Source organism: Myodes glareolus, chromosome 10, assembly GCF_982192425.1.
Source record: "Myodes glareolus chromosome 10, mMyoGla1.1, whole genome shotgun sequence".
Lineage (NCBI taxonomy): Eukaryota > Metazoa > Chordata > Mammalia > Rodentia > Cricetidae > Myodes > Myodes glareolus.
This window is the reverse complement of record NC_142035.1, coordinates 85,141,095-85,162,688: the sequence shown is the minus strand read 5'-3', so window position 1 is coordinate 85,162,688 and position 21,594 is coordinate 85,141,095. Positions and strand designations below refer to the sequence as shown.

The 21,594-nt window shown below is 47.3% G+C and overlaps 1 protein-coding gene across 2 annotated transcripts in view; it reads right to left on the bottom strand.

The window, feature by feature from the left end:
• The window catches only part of Ext2 (exostosin glycosyltransferase 2), a 133,912-nt gene that overhangs the window by 1,312 nt on the left and 111,006 nt on the right, over positions 1–21,594 (bottom strand). For both annotated transcript variants that reach the window (XM_085696644.2, XM_048443570.3), the window contains exons 11-13: positions 8,078–8,221; positions 5,605–5,733; positions 4,325–4,407 (exon numbers count right to left, since the gene is read on the bottom strand). In XM_085696644.2, the coding sequence (XP_085552770.1) occupies positions 4,325–4,407; positions 5,605–5,733; positions 8,078–8,221 (356 nt within the window). The remainder of the gene's footprint in view (positions 1–4,324; positions 4,408–5,604; positions 5,734–8,077; positions 8,222–21,594) is intronic.

Sequence of the window (21,594 nt, the reverse complement as noted above, 5' to 3'; positions counted from 1 at the left end):
CACAGCTGAACTTCCCTTCCGAAGAAAGGGTCAGGCCCTTTATAGGATTGGCTCAGGTCGGTCAGGCCAACAGTGTGACAGCTGGGTAATGAGGGGCGTCAGCACCAGGCCAGAGGGGAACGGCGGCCTGGGAAAAGCCCTTTTGAAGCTGGGGCCCAGAAGGATGGATTTCAGAGGGTCAGTGCCTTCTGGGCAGCTGCCTGAGAGCTACGGAGTAAGCTTGATGAGAGAGTGACCACAGGGCAGTAGCAAGTTTCAAGGGCTTGCTGTCACCTCTCCATGTCCAGATGCCCCACAAGCTGCTTCCAAAATGTGTAGACAGAGAAGAGCCCTGGGCTCAGGAAGGCGTCTGCTAGTGGAGGCCGCCGCCACCACCAGGTCTTCCATCCTTGTTGCACTTCTGAAGAGCTTTTGGTCACTAATGTCAACAGATCTACCCACACCACAAAGGGCTGACGCTCAGTAGATGCTCCACAAGGGAGTGAGTGCTCATGATAGCCCAGTTTCTAGTGGGAAGGCTCAGAGGCTGATGTGTAAAAGCTAGCTAAATAAATAAATAAACTTGAAAAAGTGTGCCAGAGCCAGAGCCAAACCCAGGGTTTCCAGCTCCGGAGACTAAAGTCTGAGTGACAAGACACAAATCTACTTATTAACCTGTGTGGCCCAATAGGAGGTGCTGAAAGGCCACAACACCTGTTCTGTACCAGGTAATTTACCTAGACATCTTACTGATTTCTTAAAGTATTCCTCCCCATCCTCAACTCTCTTGCACAAGGCCTGAATTTATATATTAGCCTCATGTTAGATTCAGAGAGGTTAAGTTGCCCAAGAACGATGGCTTAGCAGTGCTGGATCTGGGATTCAAACTCGGCTGGCATTGGCTGGGATGCAAATGAACACCGCTGGGTCCAACCTGCATCACAGGCTTTCAAGCCTATATTTAGTTTTTGTATCTAGCAGGTTATACAGTGTTTGTACAAAGATAGCCATAACTTTTTATGAGCTTATGGATGGACACTATAATTTGATATGTAATGGAAAAACTGAAGTTCAGGTAAGATAAGCCAATTTCCTTCGGTTGGATTCCTAACGGGACATAAATGCTGCTTTAAGTCAATACTGTCTGCCATGGCGTCCTGGCAATGACACTGGTCAAAGAGAATGAAATTTCTTCTGGTTCTTTAAGAACTAGCAGCTCCTGGGAACAGACTTGAAGGAGTAAAAGCTACTTTCCTTCTCAGATGACAGTTCTGATCCCAGACTCCAAATCTGCGACTAAATAGGCAGACTGAATCCCAGGCACCAATAAAACGCCCAAGGATGGTGAAGCAGTTTTTTCTTCCACCAGAAGACGGAACAATGGGTAAGCAGGACAAGTGCAGTGTTCTACAGTGAACCGTCTCCTGGGCTCTCCAAAAGGCTCAGACTATCTTCCTTCCTCCAGCTTCAAGTCAGTGTTCCAACCTTTACCCACGAAGCTTTGCTCAACACCAATGCATTTTCAAATTTGTCTCCTGCTCCTCTATGAATCTCCCGAGTGGATGGTTTGTATTCTCCAGCTGCCCTGGTCACCAAGACTCACACTCTACGACCTGGCTTAGTTTCTTCACATTGTTAACTTCTGGGTCTCCACTAAGCCTTCAGTTCCCAGGCCCTGTCTTGGTCTGTTTGTCCCTGGCAGCTTTCTCACTCCAGCTCTGCATGCCCTGTCTGTCTTCCATCTCGCCAGGCCATTTCTGGCTTCACTTACTGTCTCCCAAATGTAGGAATGTCTCCCTTCTTCCCTTGGATTTTCTTAAGTCCATTGCTCTGTCTGGGGAGGTATCTTCCATACACCTGCATTCCCACTGGCCCGCGGAGGGCAAGCTCTCACGGTCACCCATCCTGCTGATGTCATCCATGATTAAAATCTCCTGCCCACATCCATGGCCTTGTTCAAGGGACGAGCATTCACCAACTGCTCACTCCTCCCCTGTATTATTTGCACTGTGAAAGGTCCTGCCATTTTTCTTGACTCAAAAACCCAAGTTATTTCTGTAACTTTTTTCCCCACAGCCTCCCCACACCTATTAAGGGGGCAACAAAACTCTGGCATGTCTTTCTTAGGACAATTGTGGGCATTTTCACTTGTGTCTTTCTGTGTAGATTCAAGTTGGTCATCCTTCTCCCGTCTCTTCAATATTCTTTCCATCATAAGGACTGCTTATAAATGAGTCTTAGACCAATTCCTTGAACAGGTTAGTCCCCTTTTCAAATCCTTGAAGGCTTCTCAGAGTCGGAAGGAAAAACCTAATCTCTTTAACTGGGGATTCAACCTGGCTCAAGTAAATTTCTTCATGCCTGCCAAACTAACATTGAACTTGCTGACCTGGCCTCACAGTTCCCATTCCTCGGACCTGCCCATCCTACTCGGAAGATGATGTCCTGGAGATTTTTTAAATTTTTAAATTTATTTAAATTTTAATTATTTTTATTTTATGTGCATTGGTATTTTGCCTACATGCATGCCTGTGTGAAGGTGTCAGATCCCCTGAAACTGGAGTTACAGACAGCTGTAAGCTGCTATGTAGGTATTAGGAACTGAACCCAGGTCCTCTGGAAGAGCAGTCAGTGTTCTTAACTACTGAGTCATCTCTCCAGCTCCCCTGGTGATTTTTAAAAAATATTTGTATGCATATATGTTTGTATGTGTGTATGTCACATGAGTGCAGATACCTGTCAAGGCTAGAAGAGGGTACTTAGTCCCTGAAGCTGGAGTTGGTTGTGGGGAACTGAACTTGGGTCATCTGGAAAAGCAGCAAATTCTCTTAACCATGGAGCCATCTCTCCAGCCCCTGGTGACTTCTGAAGCCTCCCTTCCATGTTACCACCTTTAACAAAACTGTTCTGAATAATCCACCCAATAAGAGCGTCCCTTTCTTGCCTCTTGTTATTATAAACTCTACTTTCCTCAGGGGATGCACCACAAACTGCTCCAGATTAGGCTTTATAGACGTATAAATATATACGTGCCTGCTGTGCACAGCCATCGCTGGTAAATATGAAGCACTGAGCTCTGAAAGGTTACTGTAAGAGCTCCACAGCTTCCCTGTGAAGCAGCCTCCATAGCTCTCTGCTCAGGGCATCACAACCACCTTCCCAAGTGTTCTGGCCCTGCCTTTAGCACAACTTTAACCCCACCATGAACTTCAAGGCTGTCGTCAGCTCAGCTTTCTTCCTCCGCCGTACTGTAACCTCCATGTTAACTCTGCCCACAACTACTTGCCTCAGTGCTATGAATTCTCCCCAGTACTGGGAGTAAGGTAGGGTTTAATAACCATTTCATCTACTCTGGTAGAATTACAACCGGGGCCTTTTCCCAATGAGCTATGGTAGATAATTGACTCTGCCATACTTAACAGCATTTGCAGTGTTACAGGTGCCATTCATATATGATTTCACATCGACTGTTGGTAAAAGTCAATGGCTTTTGAGTAAGGTATCTGTATGAGGGAGCTAAGGAGGTTATTTAGAGTTAAAGAAACAAAATATCACAGAAGAACCCAAGACCAAATGAAAGGGTCGGGAGGATTTTCTTGTGGTTATGGACTTGAGGAATGAAGTCTGTCAGAGAAGCACATGCAGCTGGGAACCTGAGCAGAGGCCTTCCTTCTCCGAAAGGCTGCAGCCACATCCTTGGAGCTGACAGATGACAGAGCTTGTGGAGGGGCTTCTAGAAGTCAGATGGATCCAGGAGCTCTGAAGGCTGGGGACCATGAGAGTCTAGTGCAGATCCCAGTGGTCATGAAGAAAGACACCCATGACAGTATTCTTAGGATTCCTAGCCCAGGTGACATGACACACTCACATGATTGCTAAGGAACTAACAGAATGGCTCAGAGTCACCCTGCTGTTCCAGCCTTCAGAGCCTGGCAGGTGGCACAGCAGGACAGCGGAAGCATTTTGTCTCTACTGGGTTGGGTTTAATTCTTTCAAATCAAGCATTACTGTAACACGGAGCTATTACCCAGAGAAACAAGCCAGAGTTTCCTTGGAGTCAGTTCACTTCCATTCAAGTGACTACAGACAGCCACTCCGTCCACACAAAGGATCTGGCTTCGAGAGCTTAAGGCCAGCTATATTTTTCAGAGCCTTCCAGCCATTACAAATTGAGCGAGCAGCATCTCAAATTAATTCACTGGGTGACCTGGGTTTGAACTAACTCAATTCCCACAGTGCAAAAGGAGGTGACTGGCTACCAGCTGCTATCCTTGTATCTCTAACACAGTCCATAAACAGGCCCAGGCAGGAAATGGGAATGGACCTCTATTCAGAGACTACTCACCTCTCCACCATGTGAGTCTGATCAAGTGAGAGCCCATCGATGGCTGTGCACTCAGGACACTTGAACTTCTTTCTTGGGGTTACCTGCCAAGGAACACGAAACACATGGCTGTCAGTGCCCAGGGCTATAAAGCCACACTGTGATGCCACTCTGCAGGCTTCTGTGCAGGGATATATATACCTGTGCACCCTGTGCATGTATGCACACATGCACATGTGCATACACCTCAGCATTCCTCCATTCAATCTGGGCTGCCTCAGCCAAGGACAGAACTCCCAAGGGTCCAATAAAAGCAGCTTGGAGGGCTTTTGCCTTCTGTAACTGGAAAGAAGCCGTGATGACAAGCTCCTTAATTCCTGTTTAATGACTGTTTTCTCACTGCCAAGGTCCTTGTATAAACACCATTTGTTCTTGCAGTCATGCGGGTGGTAAAACACAGCCTCCCACAACTTGCAGTCTAACCTTGGTCCCAACAGGCAGTCTCTCACCTTCTCTCTAAGGCCCAGAGCTAGAGCAGCACCTCTCATTTCCCAGTTCCCTTGGTCAGGAAAATAACTATACAGCCCTCGCCCTAATTCTTCTTCCCTGACTCCTTTAACACTCACTGTCCAAGCCTGAGACTCTGGGTGATCCTTCTAGCAAAGCCAGGGGAGCTGCTATGAAGATGAGGAAATGGGGAGGCAAGGGAGAATGAGAACACCAACTAGGGCAAGGTTGAGACTCCCAGACTCCACCCATAGTAAGCAGTCACAGCTAAACACACGTTAAAGAAGAAATGTAATGCAGTCCCTGGAAAGCAGCCCCCACAGTTTACACTCTTTCATTTTTTCTTGAAATCCCTTGCTTTGAGTCCCTGGGGCACATGACAGGGGACTCAGTGAGACGCTACCCAAGCTGACAGCCTAAACTCCGATGATGGTGATGCTTTCAGGCTGAGAAGCCTTTGGCACTACCCAATTTCACATGGAGTTCTAATAACCCACAAGTGGGCTTATATTGCTGATCTATAACTTGGGCTCTGATTTTAACACAGTGTTTCAATAATAAATATGTATTTTCCAGTCCAAAGACTTTTTTTTTTTAGCTTTTAGTATGTTATGGCATAGGTAATTTAAAATACTGGTAGTTAGATCTTTAGAACCAGAGATTAGGACAACTGCATAAGCATTCTACTCTCTGTACAGAAAGCAGTACCCATTTACTGCTCCAACAGCTTCCCTGGGCCAGGGAACAAGACTGAGCTCCCGACAGTCAAGCAAGGGGGCGGCACAGGCTCTCACCTTAATGACAGCTTTCCCTGTAACGTTGGCCACCAGGAAATTCATGGCAATATCTTCACAGTTCATGTGAGCATCCACCCAGTTCTTGATGTCCCCAGGCATTTTGTAGGTATACAGGTAATTAAAATACTGTCACATGAAACAAATACAAGAAATACAAGAATAGTAATTCTCTCTGGCTGGAATGTCAATGATAACTTGGTGGTACAAGGACAAAATGAATCACAAGACTTTACTAGTGGAAAAGGCAAAAGGAGGTTAAGTGGCCTAGCGCCTTTAAAACGGGCTGATACTGTGCACTGTGGGACACTGTACCACACACACACATCACTAAAAAAGTTAAAATGGTAGGTATGTGCTTTTAATTTCTTAAGTTACGATTTCCTTTAATGCAGACTCCTGGATAAGTGACGGGCAGATGGACGGCGCCAGACACGGCGAGCTCACTTTCCTGAGATTCCCTTTAAAGTGTAACATTCAGTACGGGCAAAATAGAAAGTAAAAGAAATATTTCCACTGTCCTCCTGTTAATAAAAAGTATGAGCCAAACATCCAAGTGGTCATGAGATCGATGCTCCAGCAAGTCTTTCTGTGGGCCAGGCCATGAGCTAAGAGTGAAGGCATGTGCTTAGAGAAGCCGAACAAGGGCGAGGCAAACCTGAAATTACCATAAACTCCATGAGAAAACTGGAAACTAACGGGTCAAAACACACATGTGGAGGTGTGTTCCCCTAGTCCCAGCACTTGGGAGCCTGAAGCAGGAAGACTGTGAGTTCAAAGCCAGCTTGGGGACCTAGGAAGATCCTGCCTCTAAAACCCAATGTCTGAACAGACATGTAGATAAGCATGTACTATCATGATAAACCCAATGTCTGAACAGACATGTAGATAAGCATGTACTATCATGATAAACCCAATGTCTGAACAGTCATGTAGATAAGCATGTACTATCATGATAAACCCAATGTCTGAACAGACATGTAGATAAGCATGTACTATCATGATAAACCCAATGTCTGAACAGACATGTAGATAAACATGTACTATCATGATAAACCCAATGTCTGAACAGACATGTAGATAAGCATGTACTATCATCGTGATAAACTCCCGAAGCTATCAACAGTAGTCTGTTGTGTTTGTTTGACTGAGACCAAAACCTCTATCTTGACCCAGAATATCAGCAAAGTGGAAGTGGCAAAGATGAGCTGACAGCCAGCAGGAGAGCAGGCTCCGCAGAGTGTTCTACACATTAACTCTGCGACAACAGGGGAGCAAGTCTCCCAGGGAGACTGCAGGGCTGAGGGCGATACTCTAAAGCCAAAAGCATAGCACCCAACCTTGCCCTAATTAAAAAAAAAAAGGAAGAGGTCGGAGTTAAGAGCAGGTACTGCTTTTGCAGAGGACCTGGGTTCAAATCCCAGCATCCACATTATGTGGCCCATAATTGCGTATAACCCCAGCTCCAGGGAACCCAATACCTCTGGGCTCTGCAGGTATTTGCTCTCATGTGCATACAGGCCTCTCTCCTCACAGCTACACAATAAAAATAATAATAAAAGAAAATCTGTTTTTGTTTGGTTGTTTTTTGGCTTTTCTAGACAGGGTTTCTCTGTGCAGCTCTGGCTGCCCTGGAACTCACTCTGTATACCAGGCTGATCTTGACCTCGGAGATCCACCTGCCTCTGCCTCCCAAGTTCTGGAACTAAAGGTGTGTGCTACCATGCTCAGTATAAAAGTAAATCTTAAGTCAGCTCTCAGGACACACACAGGAAACTGCCTCCTTACCAAAACCTGGTCAGAGCTCACACAGTAAGATTAATTTTAGTCATCAAAACAGCTCAGTTTAATTTTTTAAATGTGCTGTTATGCAGAGAACAGCAAGGCAGTCAGTCTCATGTCCTGTTGACAATAAAGGAATCTAAAAACACCCAGGGAGTCACTCCTTCTGTTGTAATTATACCTTTAGGAACCTAATAGTCTCAAGCACAATAGTTACAAAAAGGAGACAAATTGCTACTTAAGCATTAGATACTAAATTATCTGAAATGACAAAAATGAAATACTCAATGGTAGAGAAATACATAATTTAAGGAACATGAAGACAGTGGCTTATTACCAATTATGCTACGAAATAACTGTTTCTAAGGAGATGAATGGCATGAGAAAACACTGATAGCAAAAGTGCACAGATGAAAATGTGTACAACTACGTGTGCGTGTGTGTGTGTGTGTGTGTGTGTGTGTGTGTGCAGGTGGCACCTCCCAACCAAGCTGTCTCTAAACGACACAAGAACTAGCAGCTTTTCCTCACATGTTGATATGAATTTCTGGTGCTCTTTATTTAGAAAGAGTATCATACAACATGACTCTTTTAAGCCTTTTAGGCAAAACCTTTTTCTAAACCCAGCGAAAGCTCTGGAATATTAAACAAGCGAGTCAAACAGGCGCCACACGCGCCCTTACGCCCTTACCTTGTGGTAGAAAGCTGCACCCGTGAGCACCATGGACACTTCATTGGTCCACTCAGATTCGTACTTCCACTTGTTCATCTCATGGTCCCAGAGATGCAGGCGGCCTGGGTAGCCTACCAGCCGGTCAGGGAATTCCCGCCAGACCTAGGGACAGAGCACACCCATAAGCCATCCCCAGTTCAGATGAGCACCGAGTACTGAGGTTCCCAGGCTGGCCTCAACAGACCCCTGGGGTCAGGGTGGGTGCAGAGGACTCCACCAAGCAGGTGCTAGTATCCCACCAGTGTTCAGAGGTAGAAGTGGACTGTGACTTCTTCTAGAACATCATGTGCATACATGGCCATTTCATGTGGAAAAAGGGCTCGCTGAGTATTGCCTATGCCAGCCAGACATGAAACAGACTGCCTTCCCTCCTCTGCAAAACAAACATTCAGAAAATTAAACTTAGCTGTTTGATAAATAAGACGAACTTACTGTGTGAGCTCTGAGCAGGGTCTGGTGGGGTGGCAGTTCCCTGTATGTGTGCTGAGAGTCAGCACTTCACTGCCCTATACTCTGGAACATTCTGAGAACAACAGATTCTAGATTTGGGAAATCCTCAGAGATGGCACTTAGATCGACAGAACAGCGCACTAGACACCAATGAGGTACTTTCGGTTCTTTCTCCCATGTGTTTCCTGTAATTTAGTTTGACCTTTAGATTGAAGGAAGGGGCTGAGGGGTGGAGGCTTAGCTTTCATCTGCCTACCTTGAACACATCAGGATCATGAGTTCAGATCCCTAGAACCTACACAGGGAAGAAGTGGGGACACAGTGTCCCCTGTGATGACAGCAGAGAGCAGGGACAGGCAGAACCCGTGAGGCTCAATGGCCAGCTTGCCTAGCTAAATCAGTGAGTTTCAGGGTGAGTGAGAAATTTTACCTCAAAAAATTCAAGTGGAAATGGATCAAGAAAAGACAGCAGTGCTGACTTTGGACACACACACCTGTTTGTATACAAAGGTCTTGGACACATGCACCTGCATGCACACATTGGCCTTGGACACATGCACCTGCATGTACACATGGACTTGGACACGTGCACCTGCATGTACACATGGACCTTGGACACGTGCACCTGGATGCACACATGGGCCTTAGACACGTGTACCTGAATGTACACATGGGACCCAGGGAGATAGGTTAGTGGGCAAAGGTGTCTTCTGCCACACATGATGACCTGGGTTCCATCCTGAGGACTCACATGGTAGGAGAGAGGTGATTTGGGCAAGTTGGCAGATTCCCACAATAAATACATTAAAATGCAATAAAAAGTTTTTTTTTTAATCCAAGCATACACTACTCTCTCAATTCCCACCCACACATAATAAGGAGCTCAATAAATCGGGGATAATTTGCTGTCCACTCGTGCAGCTTATTTTTCTTCTCAGCTGGACCAACCTTCAGCAGCGTCTAAAGAATGGCACCCCAAAGGCCCCACCAACTTCCTCAGTCCCTCTCTTTAGGGAATATCATTTCATCTCATTACTTTAAATCCCAGCTCTAATTTCATCACTTCATATCTGCTCAGCCCTGCAGGCCACTGAGATGCCCAACGTTTTCCTGGCTACCCTGCCTGGGTAAATAAAGGTTCTCTCTACCTACTGTGCTGAACAGTGCTATACTCTGAGCTAACATGGCCTCCACCTTGTGATCTGAACAGCACTGGTTACCTGTGCAGTGCAGACCTCGAAGATAAGGCTTGTTGAAGCTTAAGTTCCTTCACAGAGAGAGCGACTGGGAAGGTCAACCTATTTTTCCTGAGACTCCAGCCACTCCCTTTTTTCTGTCTGCTCTTCCCAGCTGTGCACAATCCTTCCCAAGCTGCTAAGGTCTCAGGTGCTGCTGTGTATGGAAAGTGGAGGATTAGCTGAAGGGGACTTCACTTTCTACACTGCTTTTGGGAAGCAGTCATCAATGCTGGGGTGGGACTGCTCTACAATTCAGTTTGTTGGGGTCATTCACGCTCCCGTCGGTAAGTCCAATAAAAGCCATTAGTTCACCCAGCTAGAACTTGAGTAGAAGTGTCCCTTCGGTTTGTTACTGGTACCGTATCTAGGATGCTGTTTACAGGAAAAGTTAACAAAGAACAATGGCTCAAACAGAACTCAATCCAACATCCCAGAAAGACCCTTCAAGCTTCTCTCTCTCAGTCAGTTTCCCCACTAGCTCAAGTCCAGATGCCCAGGCAGCCTTTGTCCTCCTTTCCAGATCTATTACAACGTCCTGCTGGCTCTAATTCCGGCCACCTCTAACTTTACTTCTGCCACTCCCTGGAGCTCCAACCAGATTCCGGGACAGCCATCTCTTCATCTCCATGCCGCACCTCCTCTCCTTTCAAACCGGAACCAGCCAGCATCTCTAACAGTGCCAGTCTAGAAGAACTGCAGGTGTTCCGGGCCACTGGGCTCTTTCCTAGTGTTACATGTTATTTTTGTTACACATTTATCTATAGAAGCAATGTGGTCATGTTCCAGAGTGACGAGCAGCTTCCCATCACTTTATGACACTGAAGTTAAGAACAAGTGGATGCCATTCTCCAGGGCACAGCTGGGTGGTTAGTAGCAATACCCCTCCTTTGGAGCTAGCTGGGGCTCTAATAACAGAAACATACACTGGGGGTTTAGATTAGAAGCTTTTCAAGTCCAGGAGACCAGAAGCCTGAGTCAAGGTTGTCAGAGCCATGTCCCACTGACACCTGTTGGCAAAGACCCTAACCGGCCCCTGGCTTGTGGTGCTTAGCTATCAGTTCTTCTGTTTTCTTCTCCTCCCTCTCCTCCTTCTCCTCCTCCTCCTTGATGCCAAAAGGTGCATCAACTAGCCCTCCATCCTTACAGGATCAAGTTTCCTCACTCAAGTCTGTCCAAGTTCTAGTTATACACGGACTCCAGTCTTCACAATTCAGGACCCGCCTTGGTGGTCTCATTTTAACTTGGTTAACTCTGAAAAGCCCACTGTTAAATAAAGTCACAACCTGAGGTACTGAGTGAGGGTCAGAACTTGGACGCATCGTTTATGAGGGACATAGTTCAACCCCTAACATCTCCTGGAAAATTTTAAGAAACATTCCACCTCTAACACCATCAACAATGGCTTCCAATTTCACCAAGAATAATACACAAGGACCTACTTCCACATCATCTTTTACCACGTTCTCCTCTGTGCTCTGTGATCCTAAGCCCTTTGCATCTGCTTTGTCTGCTGGAACATTTCTCTAGCCTCAAAAGGCTGGCTCCTTATCACCAATGGAGCCTCTGCTCAAGCATCAACACCTTCAACAGGCCCGCTGAGCGTCTCATATCAGACACAGCCATGGCACCCACCCCCGTCACATACCTGCAGCCCCTGCTTCCCTTTATTAAGTTTTCACTTGTGCTATCACTTTAGCTAGTTATTACTTACTTCTCTCTAGGAGAGTTCCCACTGGATCAGGACAGAGACTGGCTCACTGTGGTACCCGAGCCGGAAGAGCCGCAGCACCCAGCACGGCACAGAGCCCCTCACAGGCTGCTGAGGGCACAAAGGGGCTGGGGAGGGAGGTGGGGCCTTCACTTTTATCTCAGCCAGAACAGTGCACTCAACCATGGAAGAAGGCCTGCACAGTTAGTGTCAGTGACAAGCATGAGGGGTCTGAGTGTGACAGGCACAGAAAGAGTCTCCCACAGCAAGTCACAGAAGCCGGGGGAGGGGGACACAGAGCATTTGCTGAGTCACTACACTGTCATTACACTTTCTACCCAGGACTCCTCAATCATCTCCAGATTTTATGGGACATCTAACCTGCCTCATGGGTGTGGCCTGGGGGTCATAAGAAGAGCTTTCCCTGGTGTGACACCAGTGCATCTAACAGGGTTCTCAGACTCACAGCCTTGGCTTCATTAACACCATATTGTAACCAACAGACCTAGTGGGCTACAGAGATCATCCTAATAGCTGCAGACAAATGAATCTGTCAAGTGTTACCCGGCTGTGTGAGCTGCTGTTTGCTCTTTGGTATGGAGTCTGTATTTCAGCAGATCTAAATAGTACGATGCTATTATGGTTTTACAGAGGCAGGGCACGAACAGTTCTGAAAGCCATTAACTCTACCTGTGGACCAGGACAGACCTCTTTTCTCGGCACCCAAGTCACAGCACCTTGCTGGTTAACCTGCCTAAGTGGACAGTAGTGTCTGAATGGCCCTGAGCACACACAACTAAGCAGCTAGAATGGCAGGATGCAGGCCTGTATCCAACTCTACCGGCATTGCTGAAGACAGCAGTCGCCTTTCCTGTTGACTTGGAATTAACACAGCTCTATACTGAAACCAGAGGAAGGCAAGTCCCCTTTCAGTTTCCAAGGGCCCTCCCCCAGCCCACCTGCCACCATCATCCATCATCATTATCGACCCCTTTTCGTTATTATTGTTATTATTATCTCCTCAGTTTTAGGGTCAAATGTTGTTAAGATTTCAGTATGGAGTTCTTCCTGTTGGCTGAAGTCACTTAGCCTTCTCTCCAGTAACAGACTGCCAAACTGCAGTGTGCTGAAAGGCACCAGCGGAGTCCTTGTCCTGAGTCTTGGATTCCTTTGGAGCCTTGCCTGAGCTCTGTTCTTTCTAGGCCCCTGTCCTTGACTTACTTCAGGCAGCTGGATCCAATCAAGACGCCATCCTTGCCACTTCATCTGTAACTCTGCAGCTGACTACAGGATCAGAATTGGGGGAAGCAGAATGGTTCTATCCCAATCAGCTAGGATAGAACCAAACTGGTTATGGACACAGTAAACACTTTCCCAGCCAGAGCAGCAGCAGTGTCCACTCTGTGCCTCTCTCCTCGTGGAGCACCCCATTCCAAGTCCACTCCTTTCTCCTCTGGCGTCAGAGCCTTTGCATCTGCAGGGTGGGACTTGGAGGTGTCCCCTCCCACCTACATCAGCGATGCTTCCTACTCCACTCCGGTCTAGTCACAGGTCTTCTAAAGAGCACCCTCATGGTCAGTTAGCATCATAGTCCTGAGGAAGAAGAGCCTGGACTTTCTGAATACAGATTACAGCTACAGAATATTCCTACCGCTGCTCCTTCCGTGCTCTTAACCCCAAACACCCTTTTCCTAATCAGAGATTTTTCTATTCTCAGGACTAACAGATGCAATTACCTGGGCCATTTTCTACTTTCTTTAAAACAAAACGAACAGTTCCCCAAACTGAAAGCCATGAGGTCTGTGTCTTCCCACAGGGTAAGGCAAAGCACTTTTGCCTTTGTTCACAGTCTCAAGAGGCAGGCTAACTGGACCCTTGCATCCATGCACACAGTACGGGGCACACGGCCAGAGAAGATTGCTGCCCCACTGGCCCAGTCACAGCGACACGTTTCTGTTTCCCTTTTCCATCTGGATGAGCTGGTTGCTAATGTCCTCTTAGGGAAAGGTCTTCTCTGCTCCTTCCTCCTCACAGACCCCAGTGTGATCTGTTTCAGGCTGTGGTCTGGATCAGTGCACTCTGTGAAATGCCATACTCATGAGGGCGGTCCATACATGTTCCTGAAGAGAGATGCCATGCTACATTCTGAGTCAGCCACCTTCCTCCTCAGAGCAAGGAGAGGGAAGGATGCAGCCACACGTGGTGTCCATCTGGAGGTGCAATCAGGACACCAACATCAAAACAGGCTCTCTCTGAAGTGACTGTTACAGTCTCCCCCTCCCAAAGGCACAGTCCACAGACACACTGCCCTGGACCACAGGGATGAGTTTCAGGACGACTGAGACAAAAGTGCAGGATGAAGGAGGCAGACACAGGATAACCATGACTAAGAGGCTAGCTTGGTTTACACAGCAAGACCCATGTCTCTCCTGATAGAAGGAAGCAGCACGGGTAAGAGGCGGTGTATATGTATAAACATGATTCCAAAGGTTTCACGTTTTTCCTTACACACATTTCTAGGTTGTGTCAACTGCTAAGAATCACAGTGACACAGCTCAATCCCTGTGGTCTCATGGTCTCATGCTTGGGCAAGGCAAGGCAGAGCTGAAAGGAGTCAGCAACATGTAAAGGTCTTTAATGAGAGGTCTCACCCTTTGTACTTCAGGGCAGCACGCTTTCCTTCAGGAGAGTGTGCTCTGTCCTGCATGTGGACCAGATGTGGAGGCAGTAGCTGGCTGGCTTCCATTGAGAAGCCAGGATTCATTCATGAATGTGTGTGTGTGTCCATGCACACACATATGGAGGCCAGAATACTGGGTGTATTCTGAGACAAGGTTTCTCACTGAACACGGAGCTAAGGCTGGTGGTCAGCAAGCCAGACAACCCTGTCTCTGCTCCTCCATAAGTGCTAGCTAGTGCTATGAGCATGTGTGTGGTCCCACCTTGCTTTTTATGTGGGTGCTGGGAGTCTCACTTGGTTCCTCACACTGGTATGAGGCAAGTTTGGCTAGTGTTCTCCCCACCAGGCCTTCTCTCAAGGCCCCAAACCCACCTTACTTGCAGCTTGCTGAGGAGACATGCAAAGGGGGCTGATGGGCTTCACTCTTAGGCCAGGCTCTTGCATCACACCCGCAGACGGTGCTCTGCGGAAAGCTGAGAGCCTTGGTTCACATCAGGGGCACAATGCTGACTAGAGATATCTAGAGTAGGGGAGTCCAGACATTGTCACCCAGTTTCCTAATGCTGACCAGATTGACAGATACAGTGTGTTTTAAGATCAACCTGTGAGATCACCTCAGTCTGCCTGAAGGACCCTTTCAAACCACAGAAGAGTTCTCTTTAAAATCAATCAACCCAGCAGGAAAACTAGGAGCATGGGAGCCCTCCGGGGGTTCGGCAGCACTCTCATCTGTCCAGTCGGACTGGGGGAAGGGCTTTGGCAGTGGGGACATGATGTGTGCTTATTTAAACGATAGCTTCAGGCCAGGGTCAGTGCTGAAGGCCCGGGGATGGGCTGTGCTTAGCTCTAGTAGGCATAGGATTGTGTCCATCTTTCAGTGGTGGTCATTACTGAAAAGGCATTTCTGGGAAAAGTGGGCTTTGCGACACCTGCCTCAGCCTTGAGTCATTATCAGCTCACCTATGGGAAAAAGACGCATACTGAGTGATCTGGAGTTATGAGGCCCGGTCCAAGTTCTGTCCAGGAGCTGCAGCCTTCAAGATCATCTGGAAGGGAGAGGTCATTCATCCAAGTGGTCCTCTCTTCCCTCCACAGACGGAAAAAACTGACCTGAGGAGGAAGTAGCCATCTAAGTCTACACTGCTAGGTTGAGCCTGCACGGTAGGTTTGGCTCACGGTAGGTTGAGCCAAAGCCCCAAGGCAGCCCTGCTCATCAACCTTTATGGCTCAGATCCTCACTGGTGAAACACGGCAGCCAGGCTGAGGCTAGTCTAAATCACCCACTGCACCTGGGCTCTTGAGCCTGTGTCCTAGGACAGGAACCATGAGAGCTGCAGTGCACTGATCACGCAGGTGGGCAGTGGAACACGGCTGCGGGGGTGAGGGCGGGGACCATGACTGGCCTTTGGCTTCTATCAGCACTCGTCTTCCTAAAGCAGAAGCTTCACTGTGAATGTGGTTTCCATTTAGAATCAGCAGCTACATGCTCATGCCGTGAAGAGAAGAGGCCCTGTCAGCTGTGTGCAAGCCAGTGCGTTTCCACACCACATCTGAGCGCCTCCTGGAACCTCAGAATCTATGAGGCACTGGTGCAGAGGAGGAAGCGCAAGCCCAGAACAGCTGAATGAAAGATTAAACCCAAGGATTCTTTATGAGGCCATGAATCTCTTCCGAGGGACAAAAAGGGAAGGAGGAGGGTGCGAATGACGGACAGGAGGAAGGACAGGATGGGGTATGCTCTCTCTAGTTCTGTGTGCCCTTAAGACCACTACCCCCGACTGACTTTCTTTGCAGAGCCTCAGCTCCAGTCACAATATTTCTTGGCCTGGTCTCAGGAGACTACTGTTCAGTTAGTGAAAACTGTAATAAGCAAGCAAAGGGCTGTTTCCTAAATCCTGCAAAGGGAGGAAAGACAGACTGCTACCACTCAGCGGTGGTTACTGAGGATTCGGAATCCTGAACTCAATGCGTGGACCAGAAGCCCAAACTCTGTGCCCCAGAAGTGGGTGAGCTCTGCTGCCTCCAGCAGCTGTGGAGGTGGCTCATCACTTGAGCTAGGGACATTGGCAAGAACAAACCTGACAAGTACCTTCTTTTCCTCACACAGAGGAAGAAAGGATACTTGCAAACTGTTGGGCCCCAACTAACTTCAAAGCATGAAGGAACTCCCATTAAAAAATAATATCACTTTATTTTTTAAAATTTTTACTTTATGAACATTGGTGTTTTATTTTATGCAGATGTTTTGCCTGCATGTATGTATGTCCTTGTGAGAGTGTCAGGTCCCCTGAAACTGAGGTTACAGACAGTTGTTGGTTGCCATGTGGGTGTTGGGAATTGAACCCAGGTCCTCTGGAAGAGCAGCTTCACCACCGAGCCACCTCTCCAGCCCCGTGAATGAACTTCCAAATGGTCACTTCCTGAGCAATCTCACCACCCTGCTCTCTGCTTAGTTTTGATCCACAAGTCAGCTAGCAGAAACCCTCCACACCAACCTATGTCCCACACACAGCCAAACAATGATTCAGAAAAAGGCAAAACTAATGGAATCTAAACTATCAACCGAGGATGTACTCCATGGCATTAAAAAAAAAAAATCTAAAGTTGGTGAGACGGTGTATACGGGTGATGCTTGCATGTAGAGGAGGGGCAGTACGGTCACAAGTGTAGCCAGTCTAGGTTACATAATCAGACCCTGTTATAAACACACAAGCAAACAACAGCAAATAGTTTGAAAACATGAGTTGCAAAACTAGGGAGTTAGCTTAGCTGGTAATGTGCTTACCATAAAAGCATAAGGACTTGTGTTCAATCCTCAGCACCTGTGTGAGAAGCAAGGCGTGCTGGTGTGTGCTTGTAATCCTAGCACTGGAGGGAGAGGCATGTGGGTCTCTGGGATCTCTAGGGCTCACTGGCCACCTAGAATAAAGTACGGGATGAATTCAAGGCCATTGAAAAGACCTTGTCTCAAAAACTGTTGATGGCTTCTAAGGCATCACACTTGAGGTTGACCTATTAGTACTACTACAACTACACACACACACACACACACACACAAAAATACACATACATGTCAATACTGTCACTGAGTTCCAGAAAGGAAATCCAGTAACAAATATTAAAGTTCATAGCTTGGAGATGGGATGTTTCTATTTTATTTATATTTGGCTCTTGGTTATTTACTGAGCTCCCATCAATATTTTTAAAATATTTAAGTATATTATAACACACACACATATGTAGTGATATTTTGTGTTTAACAAATAAAGCTTGAAGAACAGAGAAGTAATGCAGCCAGCCACTAGAGAGACCTTTAGCCTCTCTCAATGCTCATACCAAAGGGCGACCCTCTCCTCAGACTGCTTCAGACTGCATCCTCAGACTGTACTGAGCTCCTGTCTCCTTCCGCCTTATATTCCTCCCTCCGCCCAGCCATACCACTCTGTCTTCACCTCCCCAGCTCTGGGATTAAAGGCAAGGGATCCCAAGTATCACCTTTGTGTTAACTCTGTTTCTCCTTTAGACTGGATCAATTTCATGTAGTTCAGGGTGGTCTTGAACTAACAGAGACCCATCTACTTCTGTCTCCTAAGTCCTGGAATTAAAGGTGTGTGCCACAACTCCCTTGCCTCTAGTGGCTTAATTCTGCACTCTTATCTTCAGGCAAGCTTTATTTGTTAAAACACAAACTATCACTACACATAGAGTGATAGCTTGTGTATACACACACACACTTATATATGAGTGTGTGTGTGCTGGTGTCCAGAGGCCAGAGGAGGGTGCTGAAGCCCCTGCAGCTGGAGTTACAGGTGACTGTGAGCCAGGAATCAAACTCTGGTCCTCTGTAAAAGCAGCAAGTGCTGTTAACTGTGGAGCCAGCTCCTCCCATCTGTCTGTCTGTCTGTCTGCACATGCAGGCATATGGATGTTAGTCTTCCTTATTTGAGCTCTACCTATTCTTTGAGATCGGGGCTTTCACTGAAGCTGACATTCATGGATTCAGCTCGGCTGGCTGCCCAGAGAGCGCCAAGGATCTTCCTGTCTCTGCTTCTCTGGCTCTGGGCTTACACAGATGCTGGCATCGACCTCCAGTCTTCATACTTTTACCTTCTAAGTCACCCCCAGCCCATTTTTATTATTTTTTTAATGTTAGGCCTTTTGAAAGGTGTGTTGTGCATGACATTGTGTTCTCTCTGCACTGTCCTGTGGGGGTCTTCCACTTGCTGCCTGTGAACCCTCCTCAGCGGGGAGTCCATCCATGCCCTCTTTCTGGCTGGACTGCTGGGATTTCACTGCTGCCTTCTGAGAGTTCTTTGTCTGAGATGTTTACTTCTCTGCTGGACATGTGGTTTACAAATATTTTCTCTAGTCTGTAGTGTGTCTTTTCATCTTCTTTACAATGTCTTTTAAAGAGCATAATATTTTTATTTTGAAAAAGTCTAACACACCAATCTGTCTCTTTATGGACTGACCTTTTGCTGTCAAGCTCAGATCTCTCTGCAGACTCCTAGAGTCTGAACTTCCACTCCCAGCCCAGTTTTGGGCTTTACATTTAAGTGTGTGGTTTGCTTTTGGCTAATTTTGTAGAGGGTGGTGTAAAGTTTAAGTCAAACCTCTGCGTGTGGAGACGCCAGCCTTCTAGAACTGACTCTGGAAGTCTCTGCCTCTTCTTGGCACTGAACTTGTACCTTCTGTCAAAATCCAGCTGTCCCAGACAGACCCTGGAATTTCCCATACTTCAGGGAGAGGGTACAAAATAAGGCATATATCTTGTTAACATGGGGCTTGCAGAGGAAAACCAGTGGCATGTCCGTTAGAGAGTCAAGGTCCGAGGAGGTGAGGATATGGGGAAAGGGCTGAGGCAGTTACCAGGGTGGAAAGGGGACTTGTGGGTTGGGGACAGGGAAGCAGAGTTTCATTCTATAGAAGGAAAGTTAATTATAAAGTTGGGATTTAGATCCCCATAGCTTACAGCCAGGTAAGTACGGGACAAATTCCTCCCTGTCATTCGTTCATGGGCTTACCAACCCTCCAACTGCACAGGGATTACGGGGCATTTACTCCAACAGTTCTTTATAATTCTACTTACAGGAAGTCAATTCAATGTTCAAACTTTAACTCCAGTCAGCCTGCAAGTATTTAGTGTACAACAATGATGAGCCAAGCATCTAGGCAGAGCCAGTGAAAAGGCGCCATAACCGCGCTGAAAGGACTACACTGCTGCCAAAGTTTATCAAGTCCAGCATGTCTGATGAACACGTGCTTGGTGGCTCTAGATGTGAGAAGTGGCCTTTTCCTTTCCTTCCAAAAGCTGAGTGTCAGCGTGTGATTATAACCTCCGCCCAAACCCTCAAATCCTCAGCCTAACCAAAGGCTACTGGGGAACCAACAAGTATTACTTTTAAAGGTTGCCAAGTCTTGATCTAAACCAGCTAGCAGATAGTAGCAAATACACAGCAACCATGATTAATGAGAACCCTAGGCACCAATTTTCAGGCACCAAGAAACAAATATGATCAGAGAAGTAAGCTGTATGTATCATCTTGCTTTCTAGAGATTCACTCCACAGCTGTGGTGTCTTCAAGGGCAGGAGTTACTTTGAGGCTTCCAGGGTTTTCTTCCTTCCTTCACATGGTGTCTGGTGTGACAGGGATCAGAACCCTTTCTTAGATACAGACCTCAGCAGGCTATCGTTGTATTCTGAGGAGGAATGACATGGTCTGATGCTTGGGAAACCCCATGTGGCTTTGCTGGGAGCTATGGACGCTGCCTTCAAGGGGAGCTGGGTAGTTCAGGGCCTTGTGCTGTGTTTTCACTTCCTGCCCATGGACCTGGGTTTAGCTATCAAGGCAAACAAGTGGTCCAGGAAGAGAAATCCTTCCTATCTAGGAACCATAGCCAGAGTCTGAAGCTCTGGATTCCAGAAGTGCCAGAGTTTTCTAATCAATCTCAATGACACAACAGGCAGATTTGGGACAACAGCCCTCAGACACATGGATCTGCTCAGAGCTGGGTATCACTGCAGATCGTTCCTACGCAATGAGGTGGGTGGGGAAAGGGAGTTTATTTGTGCATCACACAGACAATTCTTTAAAATGGCCTTCCTAAACCATCAGCACTAGTTGTAGATGCCCAGGACAGCCCAGGGAAAGGCCAGAACTGCCTTACCAGCCCTCCCTAGCAGCCACTAACCTGCCTCCCTCGTGAGTGTGCTGGGAGGGTGGGCCCTCTTCCCTGGGACAGGGACGGCCCCCAGGGATGCTCCACGGATGGCTGTGTGAACACATTCTGAATTTGCTTTCACTGACTCAGTGGGAAGAGAGTGCCACTCCACTATAATTCCCACCTCGGTGCTTTTCCAAATGGTTGGCTGCTATTTCAATGTTCAGTATACATATTCCATTTCCTTCCCTTAATATTTGTTTGACTTATTCTCCAGTGGGGCCTGGGTGCTGGAAGGGCTTGGCAAGGTCAAGCCACGCCATGGTGTCTCTCAGCACCTCCTCAGCCCCTGGCTTGTCTCTGGATCTTCTTTCAGCTGTACTCACAGCTCTGGCGGCACACATGAGCTGTTTTCCCTTCCGTCTCACAAAAGAAATCAATGCAAGCTGGAGATAGAACGGGGTGAACAGATTTGCAGGCTGCACACTGGGAGCTGGAGATACTATGGAAAGGACAGACCCTCCAAGCAATGACTTGCCTCTAACTATGCCTTCCCTGTCTGCCTGGGGTAGTGCAGTCACTCAGGCGGGACCACTTGGCCACACTGTCTGCTGAAGACAAGAGTCTGCGTGACAACTCTTAGGGCATTCAAGAAAGTAATAACCAGAGTGACTGACAGATAATCAGATAGGCAGACAGACATCCTTTTCAATACAGTCCTGATGTTTATGTACAGGCTCAGGAAAGAAGCCATGATGGGAGCCTGTGACTGTCACCATCATCAGGAAGAAGAAAACTGCTCTCGACCCAACCAGTCTCTACTGGCCAGACCTTCAGAAAGCTCAGGAATCTGAGGCAGCTGAGAGTCGAGGACTGGAAATCTCAGGTGCCAATTCTCACCAAAGCCTGTGAGTCTCCAGTACCCAGATTATTCAACCATTGTGGTGCATGCCCTGTTGTTGTGTGAGTTCCTTGGGCAGTCAGAAAGGTCTACTCACCCGAGTGTTCTAGCTGGTCTATTTGGCTGACAGACCAAAGAAAGCTTCTGCCAAGGCCATCTTGGGGGAGTTGTCTGGGTTACTTACTGGAGCATGGATAACTCACTGACAGCTGCAATGCTGAAAAGTCCCACCCACCCACTCAACCTCTCAACTCCTGTATAGTCAAGTACCCAAGATCACAGTAGCTGGGGCAGGGAGTGGTGACCTCATTCTCAGGGGAGGGTCTTGAGATTTCC